The sequence below is a fragment of the Saccopteryx bilineata genome, chromosome 2, assembly GCF_036850765.1.
Source record: "Saccopteryx bilineata isolate mSacBil1 chromosome 2, mSacBil1_pri_phased_curated, whole genome shotgun sequence".
Taxonomy (NCBI): domain Eukaryota; kingdom Metazoa; phylum Chordata; class Mammalia; order Chiroptera; family Emballonuridae; genus Saccopteryx; species Saccopteryx bilineata.
Window position 1 is genome coordinate 261,435,334 of NC_089491.1, and position 19,574 is coordinate 261,454,907.

Consider the following 19,574-nt stretch of genomic DNA (forward strand, 5'->3'; position numbering starts at 1 on the left):
CTTTCTTTGAAATTAAAAAAATTCTCCTAAACGTTGGGAAAAAAATAACCCAAACCAGATTCACACATTTCTCTGTTTATATATATTTTCTCTATGTATAGACACAACTCTTCAGTAAACAGTTACAAGATGTGCTGGTAACACTGAGAAAAGGCGGGCACTCCCCAGACAGAACGGCTCCCACACACTCGACACCAGGACGAGACGCACACAGCACGCGGAGACCCGGACACGCGGGAGCCCCGGACACACACAGCGGGCGGAATAAATAGGAGTCACTCCATACCACAACCACGATGTCTCTCGGAACACCGCGAGAGAAGGCAGAGAAGAGTCTTGTGCTGGACTGTGTGACTAGGCTGTCAAACACGGATAAGAGTCAGAAGGTCTAGGGCCTGGGTCTCATGAACACGTCCCCTGTGATGAGCAGCTCTGCGGTAATCACACTTCTCTTTGGGGGACCCTCTGCATGTTTTGTCCCATCTAGGGAGGTTGGGGGACCAGGGTGAGAAGGTGTATAGTCTTCAGAAGCAAGGGCCATTGGGGCCTCGGCTGTCCTGCCCAAGGGCCCCCCTGGGGGGAGGTGGGGGTTCAGATCAGCTGAAGGGCTGTGACTGAAGGAAAAGCCCTCAGGAGCACACAGGGCGGGGATCTATCTGGTCCCAGTGCGCTCAGGGCACCCCCTCTGCAAATGCTTCAAGGTACTTTATGCAGTTCCTCCCGTCTCCAAAATCCTACCTGCCGACCTTGGGAAGAGCAGTCCTCCCTCAGTTTCTCCCAATCCCGATCTTCTTGGAACAGAGCTGGCAGGACTGCTTTTCCGAAGGACAGGTGGGCAGGCAAACTACTAACTCAGGCCCTGCTTGTGGACTGGCAACGCTCTGTGAGAAGACGGCGGGGACCGTTGCCAGGCCTCGCTGCCGTGGAGAACACGCACATCTACCCTGGCTGACCTCCGTCTGCCTCTTCCTCCTTTGTCCTGAGTAAACAAGGGCACTTGGGGAAAAGCTGACCTCCCTGACCACGTGGCTTCACAGACACACACTCTGAGCTCCTGGAGCACCAGACCCAACGTGTGGAAGGACAGGCGAGGTCTTTCCTGGGGGAGAGGGAGGGGATGAGGATTCTGCCCAGCCCAGAAGGCTCTGGGCTGGATTCAGAAGAGCCTCAGACTGACTCAGGCCCACAGACACTTCTCAGATTCTACTGACCTGAAGAAAAGGTCAGTGGAAATCTTCTTTCCAAAGATTTCTCTCTTGGAAAGAAGAAATCTCTCCTGAAGTCCAGTGGAGGAGAACAATGAGAGAATACAACAAATGGAACCCCACACCGCAAGGGGAGGTGTGTAGGACTCCTGTGTGCCTTTTCTAAGTGGGAGGAGGCCTCAGGACACGGGGGGCTAGGCAGAAAGAGAATGGGTGGGGAGATAGATCGGTAGACCCTCCTCTGAGCCAGTGGGTCTCAAATGGGGACGTTTGGCAATATCTGGGGACGTTTGGCAATATCTGGGGACATTCTGGGTTGTCACACTGGGGTGGGGAGGTGGGTGCTATGGCATCTCACAGGTAGAGGCCAAGGATGCTGCTCAACATCCTACACTGTACAGGACTCCCCCCTCCAAAATAGAATGGCCCAGCCCAAATGTCAACAGTGCCAAGGTACAGAAACCCTGCTCCCAGCCAGTCTTCCAGGCATGTCTGGCACAGCTTCAAAGGCCCCTCTCAGAGTAGGGGAAGCCCCACACATCTCTCCTACAGCGACTTCCAAAAGAACTCCATCCCCAAGTCTCATGTGACAACACCGTTTGGAGGAACGGGGGAGAGAAGAGAGAGGAGACCACTCTCACTCTGGGGACCTCAAACATCCTCCATCCACTAACCATTCCCGCAAATGGGAAATCCCAGACACGGGCAATCTTTGGTCAAACAGGAAAACGTAAGGCTGAACTCAAGGGGCAACCCCTTGCCCCCACCTGCCTGGCAGCCAAAGTCGGGGCAGTTTCTCTCTGCACAGAAGTCCATGCTCAGGAACAGACACCAGGACCCCGCTCCCGGGTGGCCGGGAGGAAAGGTGGACAGGACAGGCAGGTGGCGGCTCGAATGATGCTGCCTGGGTCAGGAGGCCCTCACTTGTTCTCAATCAGAGTCTGCACCTTGTACACGAGGTCCCGGGCCAGCTTCAGGACCTGCTTGGTGTTGTGTCGCTCGGCCATTTCTGAAAGAGAAGAAAGCAACATCTCATAAGCCTCCTTCTGCGTCCATCCTCGGGACACACTTCCAGCACCTGGAGGGGTCTCTGGGTGTCCCATCATTGTCATCTGGCATCCTCCCCAGAGGGGCTCTGGAAGCAGAGACCTTGGGGAAGGCCAACACCTCTGAACCTCAGTTTCCTTATCTGTAAAGTGGGATTATAACAGTACCTACTTCACAAGGTTACAATAAGTTAAATGAGATGATGTTGGTTCAGTGCATGCTTAAAACTGTTAGGTCTTCCCATTACCTTCCTATATTACTGGGGGGGACTTATTAATAAAGTCAATGCCAGGCACACACTAGATGCTCAGATGTACGAAAGGGAGGAAGCAACCGAAGGCGATGGGAGAATAGAAAACAAAAATGATTTTATCAAAAGCCACACAAAAGTACCAAATCTTTAAGGCCAAATAATAATCCTAAGCTTAGATATCTATCATAATTAAGTCATTTAGTGGAGGAAAAATGCAGTAAGACCATAGTTCCCAAACTGGGTGACGAGGTACTCCACAGTGCCACTGTGAATTCAAAAAATTTTGAGGGGAACAGTGATAACTCCACATCTGTTGACACTAGTGTGGGTGAGTCCACAAACTAGATTATGTTCCTACCAATGACCTTCTAGCTCCGCACAGATCTAGGTTTTCAGCAAGTGGCTGCAATGATAAAGAGCTAGTATGGCCTGGCTGGGTGGCTCAGGGAGAGCATGTTGTCCTGGAGTGCCAAGGCCACGGGTGTGATCCCGGTCAGGGCACATATGAGAAGCAACCAATGAGGGCACGACTAAAATGGAATGACTCGATGCTTCTCTCTTTCTTCCTCCCTTCCCCTTCCTTGCTCTCTTTCAAGTCAATGGAAAAACTGAAGGAAAAAAAAAAAGATGGTACCATGTAATAATCACTGTGGCACAGGAAATGAGGGGGGTGGTGTCCAACCTAATTCTAAGGTTCTAGAAGCTGTGCAAAGCCCACCAGGTGCACATATCCCATTAGTAACTGTACTTAAGAATGAATGAAAAACGTTATTTTCTTTTGAGTTATATGTATTATTTTTTCAAATGGCTAAGTTGTTTGAGTGTAAATACTTATGAAATGGTTTGGACCTAACTCCTTGCTAAGTGGAACTTTTGGCCTGAGGTGCCGTGAACTGAAATAGTTGGAGAACTTCTACACTAAGATAAAAGTTGCTTTGGATTCTCAGTCACACCCCCAAACTGAAGACAGCCCAGATGCCCAACAACATGGGATGGTTCAATAAGTTTTAGACCGCCACTTGAGGTACAGTCTGCAGTCTTAAAAAGAAGACAGTTTTAAAACTATTAAGTGGGAGCCCTGGCCGGTTGGCTCAGTGGTAGAGCGTTGGCCTGGCATGCAGGAGTCCCGGGTTCGATTCCCGGCCAGGGCACACAGGAGAAGCGCCCATCTGCTTCTCCACCCCTCCCCCTCTCTTTCCTCTCTGTCTCTCTCCTCCCCTCCTGCAGCCAAGGCTCCACTGGAGCAAAGTTGGCCCGGGCGCTGGGGACGGCTCCGTGGCCTCTGCCTCAGGCGCTAGAGTGGCTCTGGTTGCAACAGAGCAACACCCCAGATGGGCAGAGCATTGCCCCCTGGTGGGCATGCCGGGTGGATCCCGGTTGGGCGTATGCAGGAGTCTGTCTGACTGCCTCTCCGTTTCCAACTTCAGAAAAATACAACCCCCCCCAAAAAAAAAACCTATTAAGTGGGAAAAAAACTAAACACTACTGTATTCTGTGATGGTAATAACATAAAAATATACATGACAAGCCCTGGACGGTTGGCTCAGCAGTAGAGCATCAGCCCGGCGTGTGGAAGTCCCAGGTTCGATTACCAGTCAGGGCACACAGAAGTGCCCATCTGCTTCTCTCCCCCTCCCCCTCTCCGTCCTCTCTGTCTCTCTCTTCCCCTCCCGCAGCCAAGGCTCCATTGGAGCAAAGTTGGCCCAGGCGCTGAGGATGGCTCTATGGCCTCTGCCTCAGACGCTAGAATAGCTCCTGCTGCAATGGAGCAATGCCCCAGATGGGCAGAGCATCGCCCCCTGGTGGGCATGCCGGTGGATCCTGTTCAGGTGCATGCGGGAGTCTGACTGCCTCCCCGCTTCTAACTTTGGAAAAATAGAAAAACAAACAAACAAATATATATATATATGACTATGGAAAAGTTTGAATGAAAAAAAACTTTAATGAACCCACTAAATGCAATGTGGTTTTCTGGGTTGGATCCAGGAACAGAAAAAGAACATGGAATAAAAACTAGGTAAACTCAAAGTCTGTAGTTTAGTGACTAGGAATGCATCAATGTTGGTTTCTTAGTTGTGACAAGTGTACCAGGATCAGCTAACATTAGCATTAGAGGCAGCTGGGTGAAGGGGAGCACAGATGGCTTTGTCCTTCTTTTGCTTTTCCCAAAACCTTTTTTAGTTGGAAAAAAACATTATAAGAGGTAATGACAGCTTCCAGCTATGGGGCCCCTCAGATGGGTGCGGTATCACATGATGGGCTTTATTCAAGTCTCATTTAATTCTCCTGACATCTCTGTGATCGAGGTCTTAGCACCACGTTTGTCCCCCAGAATCTGAAGCTGAGACCTGAAGGCACCTGCCCAAGGTCCCCAGCTCCTGAGCAGCAGGGCAGGGATCGGAATCCACTCTGGGCTATTTCCAAGGCTGGGCCCTTGTCACGCCACTTCGACTGCCCCCCTTTGCTGGCTTTTCCTGTACACATCAACCCCCTGAAGCGGGCAGCTACCCCATTTCACAGCGAAAGCTGGTGTGTAGACAGAGGGGAAGCGACCTGTCCCTGGGTGCAGCTGGTTAGTAGCAGGGCCAGGGCTGGCCCCGAGCTTGATTTCAGCACCTATGCTCCTTCTGCCAGAGCCCTCAGAAAACACAGCCTCAGCATGACAAGATGGCAACTCATTATTTGGGAAGAGACACAAGTGGGCAGTACCTGTCCCATCTTCACTCTGTGTCAATCTCAATAAATCTCCATCCCTCCCAAGGCCCCAGGAAGGGGCCCTCTAGAAGCCCATGCCCCTCAGATGTGAGACTCTGCTCATATGGGTACCATTAAAGAATTTGATGATGTCTGTGAAGTCCATGTTGTTCTCCAAGATGATGTCACGGTAGACCTCCACCAGAGCCAGCGCGATGAATAGGACATAGTGGGCGGACGAGACGTGTTTGGCTGCCCAGATGGTCTCCCAGACTGAGAAGACATCATCATAGACGAGTTCTGCCGAGACCAACGTGCACACACACACAGGGAGAGAGTCAACCACGGAGCTCACGGTGCTGCCCGCACTCTGGGAAGATCCCACTCCAGCAGTGCTCTGAGCTTCAGTCCTGCTGCAGTGGACAGAGCCCAGGCCAGGAGCTAGAAGACCTGGACTCTGATATTTGACCATCACAAGCCTCAGTTTCCCCATCTAGTATAGGCTAAGCAAATAATATGAGTTGTATGTTTCCAGCTCTGATATTCTGCAAGTGGAGCAACTGAGCATGTGCAGGTTTGATTGACACTGACCTGTCCCCTCTATCTCCTTTCACACCCATGGGTGTAGCTCCTCCTCCCCCAGAAGGTTGGCTGCTGTCTCTGGGTCTAGTGAAGAGATAGACTAGAGCAATAGTTAAGAGCCAGGCTTTCTATGTCCAGTAAGCTCAGTCTGAATCCCAGCTCTACCACTTACCAGCAAGGTGACCCTGAGCTGGCTACCCTCCTTCCTCATCTCTAAGTGGGGCGAGGCTGAGAGCAGTGAACGACCAATAGGATAACACACAGAAATGGCTCAGCACGGTGCCCTCATTTACTGAACCCCTCCATATCTGCTAGACACAACAGCGATGTACGGTGTGGTCCAGCATTTCTAAGTCCCATGTAAAACATGCTCCACAGGCTTCAGAGTTCTTGGTTTCTGATACGCAGCTACCAGAATGGAAGGGAACTGGCCGTAGGGGGTAGACAGAGGGTGGCGGAGATCTGGCTATAGTCCTCCTAGTCTGAATTAAAATTTTCTCAGCCTCAGTTCCTCATCTGTACGATGGGGACTGTGATGATACCTACTGCATGATGCCACCGTGAGATAAAGCAGGTGAACTGATAATCGGAACTCAGAACATGGGTGCTACTCTCCTTCACTGGCCTTGAGCTGTGGTCTCTTTCCCCTGAGGTCCTGCTTCAAACTGGGAATGGGGCTGAAGTCCATACCTCGCTTGAAATCCAGCAGGAACCAGCGGTAGCAGAAGTAGAAGTGAGTGTAGTCCCCATTCTGATGCATCAGCTCGAAGAGCTCGGAGTCCAGGATCTGCCAGAGGAAAGAAAGGTGGGCCCAGAGGGGACAGCTGAATGAGTGATGGTCCATCCGCATCGGACAGCCCGTAACAACCGGACAGCCCGTAACAACCAGATGGAGTTCAAGAACGAGCAAAGGATCTGAAGTGGAAATCAGCCTAGCTCAACTGAACCCAGCCGTTTCTCCAAAACGAATAGCGGAGGGTCCGTAAGCTCATGAGAAACACTCAGTATCGTGAGCCAGCAGGAAAATGCAAATCAAAACCATAATGAGCCCTGGCCGGTTGGCTCAGCGGTAGAGCGTCGGCCTAGCGTGCGGAGGACCTGGGTTCGATTCCCGGCCAGGGCTCACAGGAGAAGCGCCCATTTGCTTCTCCACCCCTCCGCCGCGCTTTCCCTGTCTCTCTCTTCCCCTCCTGCAGCCAAGGCTCCATTGGAGCAAAGATGGCCCGGGCGCTGGGGATGGCTCTGTGGCCTCTGCCCCAGGCGCTAGAGTGGCTCTGGTCGCAACATGGCGACGCCCAGGATGGGCAGAGCATCGCCCCCTGGTGGGCAGAGAGGCGCCCCTGGTGGGCGTGCCGGGTGGATCCCGGTCGGGCGCATGCGGGAGTCTGTCTGACTGTCTCTCCCTGTTTTCAGCTTCAGAAAAAAAACAACAACAAAAAAAACCCATAATGAGATGCCACTGCACAGCCACCAGGATGGCTGTAATAAAAATGACAGACAGCAAAGCGTTGGTGAGGATGTAGAGAAACTGGAACCCTCGTGTGTTGCTGGGAGGAATGGAACATGGTGTGGCTGCAGTTCCACTCCGATACATCCCCAAGAGAAATGAAAACATAATTCCACATAAAAACATGTACACGAATGTATGTTATTCATAATAACCCCAAAGTGGAAACAACCCAAATTTCCATCAATAGATGATTGGATAAACAAAATATGGTATGTCCACTCAATGGAGTATTACTCAGCCATGAAAACAAATGATGTACTGACATATACAGTGTGTCCGTAAAGTCATGGTGCACTTTTGACTGGTCACAGGAAAGCAACAAAAGATGACAGAAATGTGAAATCTGCACCAAATAAAAGGAAAATTCTCCCAGTTTCATACCTATTCAGTGCAGTTCGATGTGGGCTCACGCACAGATTTTTTAGGGCTCCTTAGGTAGCTATCCCGTATAGCCTCTAAAGACTCATCACTGACTGATGGCCTACCAGAACGGGGTTTCTCCACCAAACTGCCGGTTTCCTTCAACTGCTTATCCCACCGAGAAATGTTATCCTATGTGGTGGCACTTTGTTATAAACACGCCGATATTCACGTTGCACTTTGGTCACGGATTCAAATTTAGCGAGCCACAGAACACACTGAACTTTCCTCTGTACCGTCCACATCTCGACTGGCATGGCCGTGGGCTGCTCCACTGTATACACGGTGTTATGTCATCATCTGTACATGCGCACATGCTGCCACATCATCCTACAGAAACTGGGAGGGTTTTCCTTTTATTTGGTGCAGATTTCACATTTCTATCATCTTTTGTTGCTTTCCTATGACCAGTCAAAAATGCACCATGACTTTACGGACATACTGTATTACAGTGTGGATAAACCGTGAAAACATGCTGAAAGAACCCAGACACAAAAGCAGCATAGTGTACAATTGCATTTATATGAAATGTCTAGGAAGACAAATCTATATAGACAGGAAGGAGACTACTGGTTTCCAGGAGACCTCCTTTCAGGGGTGGAGGGAGGGACTGATGTTACTGAGTACAGAGTTTCTTTTGGGAGAATGAAAATATTCTAAAATTAAATAGTGACAGTGGTTTCACAACTATGAATATTCTAAAAACCACTGAATTGTACATTTTGAAAGGGTACATTTTATGGTATATGGATTACATCTCAGTAACGCTGTGTGTATGTGTGCGCACGCGCACACACGTGCTCACACAAAATACACCCAAACATTATTTTGAGGGAAAGAACCAATACAATCAAACATCCTTTTAAGGGCCAGGGCCACATCTTCATTGTGTGGTCACAGTGCCTGAATCAGTAAAATACACCCAAACATTATTTTGAGGGAAAGAACCAATACAATCAAACATCCTTTTAAGGGCCAGGGCCACATCTTCATTGTGTGGTCACAGTGCCTGAATCAGTGGTGGTCAAACTGGTCCCTACCGCCCACTAGTGGGCATTCCAGCTTTCATGGTGGGCGGTAGTGGAGCAACCAAAGTATAAATAAAAAGATAGATTTAACTATAGTAAGTTGTTTTATAAAGATTTATTCTGCCAAACTTAGCAAAAATCCAACATAAAGTACTTGGTAAGTAATTATTATTATATGCTTTAACTTGCTGTAACTGCTTTATAAATTTTATAAAGTAAAGTTACTTCCCTACTTTATAAATCACCATTACTGTGGAACCGGTGGGCGGTCAGAAAATTTTACTACTAACAGAGATACAAAGTGGGCGGTAGGTATAAAAAGGTTTGCCTGGACTGAGCAAATGCTCAGCGAGAATGAATCTGGTAGAACTGATTCGAGTTGGTAAGGTTGAACTGAGTCAGTCAGGTAGGACTGAGTTAGTGAGTTGAGTTAAACTAGGTGACGCTATTAAGTTGACCCGAGGTCCACGGGGTTGAGTTGCAATAGGTTGTATTATTGAGCAGGACTGAATCATACCTGGATTAGTGACCTCATGTTGGCAAAGTGTGTGTCCATGGCGCCTCCGTGGGGGAAGTTCTGGTTCATCCTCTTCATGAGCTCCGTGAAGCAGCTGAAGGCAAGGGCCTCTGGGGAAAAAGCACAGGAGGAACCATCAACTCCGCATGCGCCACTCCCCAAGGAACTGGAGGTCCCAAAGGGACGGCCTAAGGCTCTGAGCTGGGTCGGAGGTCCACAAATGAGGAACACACAGACAGTGCAGTGCAAGTGTACTCCAGTTCAAGGCATGCTCTCCAGTCTTTTTTTTTTTTTTTTGAGAAAAGTCTTTCTCAACCACAAGTCTATTTTTTGTCTCTATAGGCTTACCTACTCTGGGCATTTCATATAAAGGGAATCATACCAGTCATGGTCTTCTGTGACTGGCTTCTTTCACTTAGCATAGTGTTTTCAAGGTTCACTCAAATGCAACACACATCAACTCATTTTCTTCCCCAAACAATACTCCTCCACGGGCCTACAGCACATCTCGTTTGCACGCATTATCTGTGGATGACCATTTGGGCTGCTTCCCTTTTGGCAATGATGAGTAATGCTGCTGTGCACCTTCACATCCAAGTGTCTGTGTGAATGAACATGTTTCTGGGGGAATACCTGTGAACGGAGTTGCTAGGTCACAGGGTGATTGATGTTTAACAACTGTGAGGAACTGCCCAGCTTTTTCACAGTGGCTGAACCATTTACAGTCCCACTAGAAATGTGTGAGGGCGCCAATTTCTCCATATCCTCTCTAGCACTTGTTTTTCTTGTCTTTACTCTAGCCCAGGGGTGGTCAACCTTTTTATACCCACTGCCCACTTTTGTATCTCTGTTAGTAGTAAAATTTTCTAATTGCCCACCGGTTCCACAGTAATGATGATTTATAAAGTAGGGAAGTAACTTTACTTTATAAAATTTATAAAGCAGAGTTACAGCAAGTTAAAGCATATAATAATAATTACTTACCAAGTACTTTATGTTGGATTTTTGCTAAGTTTGGCAGAATAAATCTTTATAAAACAACTTACTATAGTTAAATCTATCTTTTTATTTATACTTTGGTTGCTCCACTACCGCCCACCATGAAAGCTAGAACGCCCACTAGTGGGCGGTAGGGACCAGGTTGACTACCACTGGTCTAGCCATTCACTGAGCGTTAAGTGGATCTCCTAGTGGTTTTGGTTTTGCAAAAGTGGACATTCTTGTCTTATTCCTGATCTTAGGGGAAAAGTATTCAGTTTTTCATGGAGCATGAACTAGCTGTAGGTTTGTCATAGGTGCTTTCTATCAAAAAGATTTCAAGCATCTTTTCATATGCTTATTGTTCACTTGTACTTCTACTCTAGAGAAATGTCTATTTAAATCCTTTGCCTATTTTAATTTCATTATCATTTTATTGTTGAGTTATAAGAATTTTTTATGTATCTTGGATGCAAGTCCCTTATTATATATGTGATTTGCAAATATTTTCTTCCATTTTGGGGAGTTCTCTCTACTTCCTGATGGTGTCCTTTGAAGCATAGAAGTTTTTAATTTTGATGAAATTCAATTTATTGATTTCTTACTTTGTTGCTTTATGCTTTTGGTGACATATCTTAGAAACTCCTATCTAACTGAGGGTCACAAAGATTTTCTCCTATGTTTTCTAATAGCTATATAGTTTTAGCTCTTACATTTAGGTTTATGGTCTATTTTGAGTTAGTATTTTTACATATAGTGTGAGGTAGAAGTCCAACTTCAATCTTGTGCATATGGATATCCTATTCTTTCAGCATCATACATTGAAAAGACCATCATTTCCTCAGAGTTGAAATGTCCTGGCAGGCTGTCAGAATCAATTGACCATAAATGTGAGGGCTGATTTCTGGATTGATCTTCCATGGATCCACATGTCTATCCCTATCGAAGTACCACACTGTCTTGATTACTGTAACATTGTAGTAAGTTTTGAAGTTGCAAAATGTGTGCCCTCTAATCTGTTCTTTTTCAAAACCGATTTTACTATTTTTGGTACCTTGAGATTTCCTATGAATTTTAGGGTCAGCTTGTCAATTTTTGCAAAAAAAAAAAAAAAGGCAGCTGGGATTCTGGACAGACATTGCACAGACTCTAGATCACTTTGGAGAGGATGCTCATCTTAGCAATGACAGATCTTCTGATCCACGAAGACAAGATCTTTCCGTTTGTTTAGAGCTTTAATTTCTTTCAATAATGTTCTGTAGTTTTCAGTGTACAAATCTTCTGCTTCTTAAGTTATTCACATGTATTTTCTTCTTTTAGATGCTATTGCAAATGGAATTGCTTTTCTAATTTTATTTTTGAATTGTTCAAGACATACAATTGACTTCTGTCCATTGATCTCGTATCCCACAACCCTCCTAAACTTGTTTATTAGTTCTAATGTACCGTATTTTTATGATTCTTTAGGATTTTCTATATGCGAGATTGGGTCATCTGCAAAGAGATGGTTTACTTTTTAATTTCTTTTTCTTCCCTAATTGCCCTGGCCAGAACCTTTAGAGAAAAAAGTGGACATTCTTGTCTTATTCCTGATCTTAGGGGAAAAGTATTCAGTTTTTCATGGAGCATGAACTAGCTGTAGGTTTGTCATAGGTGCTTTCTATCATGTTAAAGACGTTTCCTTCTATTTCTAATTTGTTGAGAGTTTCTGAAATGGGTGTTGAATGATGCCAAATGCCATTTCTTTGTCAACTGAGATAATTATGTGGCTTCTGTTCTTTATTCTATTAATGTGATGAATTACACTGATCGGTTTTCATAGACTGAGCCAGCCTTGCATTCCTGAAAATAAATCCCAATCGTTGTGGTATATAAAGCTTTTTATATGTTGCTGGATTCTGTCTGCTATTATTTTGTTGAGGACTTTTGCCTTTATATTCATAAAAGATATTGGTCTGTAGTTCTCTTTTCTTATGATGTCTTTGTCTGATATTGGTATCAGGGCACCAATGGGTCCTCAAATAAGAACTGGCTTCATAGAATGAGTTGGGAAGTGTTCCCTTCTACATTAAGTATGGGCCATCAAGGAATAAGAGGACCTTTATTTCACTAGTACCTTGTTGTGTTCATCAGACAGGTGTTCTGAGCACCTGCACTGACACAAAGTGAAGGTCACAGCCCTCCTCTGCAGTAGGAAGGAAACTGCACCCAGCCCCTGGGTGGGGAGAACACACTCACCGTCATCCAGAATGACCAGCAGGGGAGCCAGGAGGTCACACATGCCCTGGACATAGCCGACTTCAATGTGCTGCCAGATGTAGCTATGAGAGAGACACAGGGGCTCAGTGCAGACACCCACAACCTGCTTCTCCAACCTCCTCTCTTCCTTTGCCTCCTCTGGTTCGGTCCCCCATCCCTCACCTGGACCACACCCGCAACCTCCTGCCTGTATCCCCATCCCCGGTCACTCTCTCTTCAAACATCACATGCTCAGCCACCAGGACGACTTTCCTAAAGTCCAGCTCAAGATCACTGCATGCTCAAAAACCTTCACAGACTTCCAAAGTGAGACAGGACAATGTCCAAATTCCTTAACTGAGAGTCCAAGGCATTTACAGTCTCTCCCCAATCCATCTTCACAGTCTCAGCCATCACTTCCCAATTCTTCCTCCTCTCTAGCCACAGCCGTATTTACCTTTGTACGAATCACCCCTGGGCTTTTGTGCTAGTAGTTCCTTTGGTCTGGAATTCCCATCTGCCTCTTAATAAGTATAGCTACTATTTACTGAGCATTTACTGTTTACTCAGCCTACTAAACATGTATTGCATAATTTAATTTTCAAAATAATCTCCAGGCCCTGGCCAGTTGGCTCAGCAGTAGAGTTGGCCTGGTGTGTGGAAGTCCTGGGTTCGATTCCCAGTCAGGGCACACAGGAGAAGTACCCATCTGCTTCTCCACCCCTCCTCCTCTCCTTCCTCTCTGTCTCTCTCTTCCCCTCCTGCAGCCAAGGCTCCATTGGAGCAAAGTTGGCCGGGCGCTGAGGATGGCTCTATGGCCTCTGCCTCAGGCGCTAGAATAGCTCCTGCTGCAATGGAGCAACGCCCCAAAGGGGCTGAGCATCACCCCCTGGTGGACATGCCGGGTGCATCCCGGTTGGGCCATGTGGGAGTCTGTCTGATTGCCTCCCTGCTTCTAACTTTGGAAAAATAAAAAATAAAAATAAAAAAATCATACAAAAAAAAGGATTATTATCCCATTTCATAAATAAAGATAGGCTCAGAGAGATAAGTGACATGCACAAAGTCATATACCTAATAATAAATGACAGAGGCAGGATTTGAACCTAGGTGACCTCACCCCAGGGTATGTGAGTATAGGCCAGATGTTTTCTTCAGCTTCTCGTCATGTTGCCAAACTCCATCTTGAATGTCACCTCTATGAGGCCTTCCATGATTTTCCCCAATGCCATAACCAAGCAAAAATCAGCCTATCCTTCCTTCTGCCCCAGCACTTTTCATTTTAATGTTACATTAAAGCTAATTATATTTGTGTCTCCTAAATTTTGAGAGGCAGTGATGCTTGGGAGACTGTAACACAGAAGAGTTAAGGGGTGGTGCTTATTAATGAGAATGAGTTAAAGCAGAGGTTAGTAAACCTTTTCTGAGAGGTCCAGAGAACAATTATTTTCAGCTTTGTAGGCTGTATCTTCTCTGGCTCAACTATTCAACTCTGCGGAAGCAACCAGAGATGACATACAAACAAATGGGCATGGCTGGGCTCTGACAACACTTTGTTTATCAAAGCAAGTGATGGGCTGGAACGGGCCATGCGATATAGCAATGGTTAGAGCAGCACAGACAGAAGTCCAGGACATACTACTGAGTGTAAAAGCAAGTTGTAAAAAAGTTGGTAGTATAATCCCATGAAGGTAAACATTTTTAAGAACTTTAAAACATGTATGCTATATTATATATCATATAATGCACTATATATTATATGTATGTTCTATATACAGATTTGGAGGAATAGTCCCTACTATGTTAGCAGTAGTTACTTCTCTGGGTGAGTGGTATTGACTGGATAAAGAAGGAGGTTCTATTTATAACTATGAACTTCTGATTTCCTTGGCTGATCTAGGTTTTTAATAAGCATGGGCGCCTGACCTGTGGTGGTGCAGTGGATAAAGCGTCAACCTGGAAATGCTGAGGTCGCCGGTTCAAAACCCTGGGCTTGCCTGGTCAAGGCACATGTAGGAGTTGATGCTTCCAGCTCCTCCCCCCACCATGTCTCTCCTCTCTCTCTCTGTCTCTCTCTCCTCTCTAAAAATGAATAAACTTAAAAAAAAAAAACTTAAAATAAGCATGGGTTACTTCCATATTTGTAGAAATAAAAGTGATCTTTTCTAATGAAAAGCAATAAGTAACCCAGACCTTGGCTTAATGAAATGAAGTGGAGATTCTAGAGCCTGAGAGATGTGGGCTCTAGAGAGAGCCCTCCGGGGGACCCCCGAGCCTCTGTTTCCTCACTATGAAGGGGTTAATACTCATCTAGCAGGCTTGTCGAGGACTAAGTGAGATGGTGCTAGTAAAGGGCTCAGGAGAGAGCCTGGTATACAGTGAGTGCTCAGTAAAGGTCCTCCTGTCTTATCATTATGACTGTTGTAGCTAGCTGTCCGAGTGGCTGGAGTAAGACCCCAGGCAGGCCTGGTGCCCGCTGCAGAGGCTGCAGTCTGGCTGGCCTCTGCACCCTGCACCCTGCTGTCCCCAACCCAGCCCCCCAGGGCCCGCCCCACCCCGCGGCCACCACCTGCACATGACGTTGCGCAGCTTCTCCAGGTTGCCAGGCGTGAAGTAGCAGTAGTTGCGGTCACAGCGCTGCACGTCCTTCTCGATGCGGTGCAGGTTCACTGTGTACAGGTCCAGCAGCTCTGGCTGCGGCCGCAGGAGGGGAGGAGAGAACAATTACTCCCCGCTCCTCACAGAGGCTGGTGATTGCAGAGAGCCGCCTCCCCGCCTGTCCCTCCTGTCCTCACTGAGAACATCGCTCCCTGGACCGGTCGGGTGTTTGGTTTTCCTTGTTGCCGTTTTCTAAGAAAACCTCTTCGGCCCTGGCCGGTTGGCTCAGTGGTAGAGCGTCAGCCGGGCATGCAGAGGTCCCGGGTTCGATTCCCAGCCAGGGCACACAGGAGAAGCGCCCATCTGCTTCTCCACCCCTCCCCCTCTTCTTCCTCTCTGTCTCTCTCTTCCCCTCCCGCAGCCGAGGCTCCATTGGAGCAAAGATGGCCCGGGCGCTGAGGATGGCTCCTTGGCCTCTGCCTCAGGCACTAGAATGGCTCTGGTCGCAGCAGAGCGACGCCCCGGATGGGCAGAGCATCGCTCCCTGGTGGGCGTGCTGGGTGGATCCCGGTTGGGCGCATGAGGGAGTCTGTCTGACTGCCTCCCTGTTTCCAGCTTCAGAAAAATACAAAAAAAGAAAACCTCTTCCACTTTGTAGGATGAATAATATTCATTTTAATTTCTTTGCTAAAACAAAATCCTAGGAGGTACACAGATATATTATCCCCATTTTATAGACGAAGAAACTAAGAGAGAGTTAGCTAGAACTATGTCCCTCTCTGCTGAAACTGGATAAGAGTGGAATTTTAAATAAACAGGAATACTCCTGGAGAGAATGGTTGTAAAAAAATTGTGAGAGAATTAAATGTATGTACAAAGCCACAGAGCCGGGTAGCATGGACATAGCGTCATTGAGAAATGCACGTGGTAGGCACGCAATGATGGATACAGATGATGTATAATAGAATTGTATCCTTGAGACCTATATAATTTTATTAACCAATGTCAACCAATAAATCTAATTAAAAAATAAAACATTTTTAAGAAGGAGAATGAAGGAACTGAACATTAGTCCAAGTCTGGAAATATGCGGGACTTAATGCCTTGACCCAACAATCCTGACAAAATGGCTCAATGATGTGGGAAGAAAAAGAACATTTAAAGGCCAAAAATTAACCCAAAAAGGAAAGAAAATACCAAAAGCTGGCTTTCGCCTTGAGGGAAGAAGCTGCCAAAATGGCAAATTCAAGCTTGGATTTAATGGTGGTGTGGTTCCCACCCCCGAAGGCAAGGAACCTGAGACTTCTCTGCATCAGGGCAGGAGCCCAGAGGACCACACCCCAGGAAGGGACAACCAGAGAAACTAGCATCCTACGGTCTCAAAGACAATCGCCCATCTTGAACACAGGGGCCAAATTAAGTGCAAAAGATCCTTCCATGGATAATTAACAATCTCAAATTGGGTTTCCCACTTGCACAGGTTGATAACCCAAACCCCCACTGCCTAGGCCAGGGATCCCCCAAACTTTTTACACAGGGGGCCAGTTCACTGTCCCTCAGACCGTTGGAGGGCTGCCACATACAGTACTCCTCTCACTGACCACCAATGAAAGACTGAATTGGAGTTGAAGTGACCCCAGGTTGGCTATACCCTGGGCACTAGGAAGGAGCTAAAGAAACCCCTCTCGTGAGGAATCTACCTTCCACCTAGGCCTCAAATACTAACAGATAAAGTTCCAAGAATGGTTCAGAAGAGACTTAGGAAACTGCAAAGGATCTGTGTGCATGTGTGTGTGTGTGTGTGGGGGGGGGGCTGAATTAATGATATATATGTAGCAAATTAAGACAAAGAAGGCAGAGACTAGAAAATAAAAACGTGTAAGAAAATCATAGGCTCTGGCCGATTAGCTCAGTCAGTTAGAGCATCATTCCAAAACACCAAGGTTACAGGTTTGATCCCTGGTCAGGGCACATACGGGAAGCAACCAGTGAGTGCATAACTGAGTGGAACAACACATGGATGATCCTCTCTGTCTCTCTGTATCTAAAATCAACCAATTAAAAAAAAATCACAATTTTTTGCAAGGAACGATAATACAGCTGACTAATTGGTACATACATTATATTATTATAATAAACTACTGATCAATCACTAATATACGATGTAACATGACATAGTATTTAACTACTATGTTGGATGGTTGGGGTGGAAAAATTTTCACTTATGTGGCAAGGAAAAGTGGATGGGAAAGGAAGAGGACTAAATCCTCCTCTTCTATAGCTGGAGTCAACAGATGATATCTAAAACTGGAAAAAAAAAGATCAAGAAGTAGTAATATGAGCATGTTATTTACAGACACGGGGTAAACACCAAATAATCTGGGCAGAATAAGTCACTACCGCTGCATCTGGGGAGGACTCTGGGGGCAGGTGGGACAGACAACTTCTGGTGTTTGTGTCCAGCCCTGAGTGGTTTAGACTCTTTCAACTACAGGCATGTATACCTCTGATAGAAATAACAAGCTCTTTAAAGAAAAATGGGCACACGATGCCCAGAAAGTCCTCCTTGCAGGTGACCTCCTCTGGCTTGGTTTTTGTTTCAAACCAAGTGAACTTGAATATTTAAAAGATATTGGACCTGAGTGTAAGTCAATATGCTCATTGTCGAGGCTACTTGATCGAGTGCTCACTGTGCACTAGGCACAGCGGACCTGACTCAGTAATTCTGAAAACAACTCAGGAAAGTAGGTAGGGAAACTGAGGCTCAGGAAGATAAAGTGACTTGTCTAAGCTGGTCACTTTGAACCCAGGATTGTTTGACTGCAAAGCCTGTGTTTTCTAACTATTATATCATCATCTGCCCCAAATGGGTTTCCAGAGCGAACCTCTGTGACGGGGAAAACGCAAAGAACCAGAGGGCATCTGGACACTGAGGTTTGGGGTCCACTCCCTCCCCACCGCAGGTGAAGAACACTGAGTGGAGGAGAAGTCCAGACACTTACGGAGTAGGTGACACCACTGGATGACACAGGGGACGCCTCGTTGTTGGCAGAAGTGCTCACGGCCAGAGACGCCAAGGCCGGGAAGAGACTCTCCATCTCCGGCTCCTCTGACAGGTTGTCCTCACTGTCCCCCTGGCTCCGCTTCTCCACCTCGCCGGCGCCCCAGCCCTCCAGCGGGGCGCCCTCCTTCTCAGGCAGAGCCCCGTCCATGCTGCCGGGGATGGACATGAACTCGTCCATGCTCTCATTGGCGAGGAGGTCACTCTCCAGGCTGTCCTGCACGGCCAGTTCCTGGCGGGGAGCCTCATCCCGGGAAGTGGTGGCCTCGCTGCTCTGCCCGTCGTCCACGCTGCTGTCACCGGGCCGCAGCGCCAGGCAGGCATTCCGCTGGGCGTCCATGACACTGTCTTCCGTACTCAGGCTGGGCTCTGAGTGCTCCGAGAGGCCAGAGGAGAAGTTGTGGGAGGAAGGATGGCCGGAGTCCGGGGAACAGGTGCCATTCACCAGGTTCCCGTTGGGGATCTTGGGCTGTTTCTCATCCAGCCTGCCTTCTGCCTCCACCTGCTCCACTTCGTCCACAGACTCAAACACCTGAGGACAAGATGCAGAAAGACAGATGGACTGGATGAACACTGGTGCTGCTTCCACCAGTGACCTAAATATGCAGCAAGAGACTGGTTATAGGACATACACACAGCAGAATACCATATAGTCAGTAAAAAGAGTGAAGCAGAACAAGGTGTAATACAGGTTCCCATTTGTAAGAAATGAAAAAGCGACTGTAGCCTGACCAGGCGGTGGTACAGTGGATAGAGCGTTGGACTGGGACACAAAGGACCTAGGCTCAAAACTCTGATGTCACCAGCTTGAGCACAGAGTCGCTGGCTTGAGTTTGGGATTGTAGACATGAGCCCATGGTCACTGGCTTCATCCCAAAGTTGCTGGCTTGAACCCAAGGTCACGGGCTTGAACAAGGGGTCACTTGCTCTGCTGTAGCCCTCCAGTCAAGGCACATATGAGAAAGCGATCAGTGAGCAACTAAGGAGCCGCAACGAAAAATTGATGCTTCTCATCTCTCTCCCTTCCTGTCTGTCCCTGTCAGTTCCTCTCTCTGACTCTGTCTCTGCAAAAAAAAAGAAGTGACCTATATGTATGAAAATGCACAGAACAATCCAGAAAGAAACAAGGAAACTTCAGTTGGCTCTGAAGAAGGATTACTAAGGAATTTAAATGGGAGGAGAATACCTTTCATCATACAAACTAATGTGCACCTAATTTTTTTTATTAATTTTAATTTATTGTTTACATAGATTCTAGTATCCCACCAAATACATCCCCCTACCCCCTGTTCCCTTCAACATCTCCTTTGCCCCCCTCACCCCATGTGCACATAATTTAAGTAAAATATTAGTTAACAACATAAGGAACAGGATAAACAAAACATATGATATCCATGTAGTTGGCTATTCAAAAGTAGTTAGATGCACAGATGACCCTTGAAC

General features: G+C 47.0%; 1 protein-coding gene across 6 annotated transcripts in view; it reads right to left on the reverse strand.

The window, feature by feature from the left end:
- Window positions 1-59: 59 nt before the first annotated feature.
- The window catches only part of SGSM1 (small G protein signaling modulator 1), a 70,991-nt gene continuing 51,476 nt past the window's right edge, over window positions 60-19,574 (reverse strand). For all 6 annotated transcript variants that reach the window (XM_066260277.1, XM_066260280.1, XM_066260281.1 and 3 more), the window contains 7 exons: window positions 18,073-18,663; window positions 15,042-15,166; window positions 12,473-12,555; window positions 9,257-9,366; window positions 6,472-6,568; window positions 5,332-5,499; window positions 60-2,214 (listed from right to left, as the gene is read on the reverse strand). In XM_066260277.1, coding sequence (XP_066116374.1) covers window positions 2,126-2,214; window positions 5,332-5,499; window positions 6,472-6,568; window positions 9,257-9,366; window positions 12,473-12,555; window positions 15,042-15,166; window positions 18,073-18,663 — 1,263 coding nt within the window. In that variant the 3' untranslated portion in view covers window positions 60-2,125. The remainder of the gene's footprint in view (window positions 2,215-5,331; window positions 5,500-6,471; window positions 6,569-9,256; window positions 9,367-12,472; window positions 12,556-15,041; window positions 15,167-18,072; window positions 18,664-19,574) is intronic.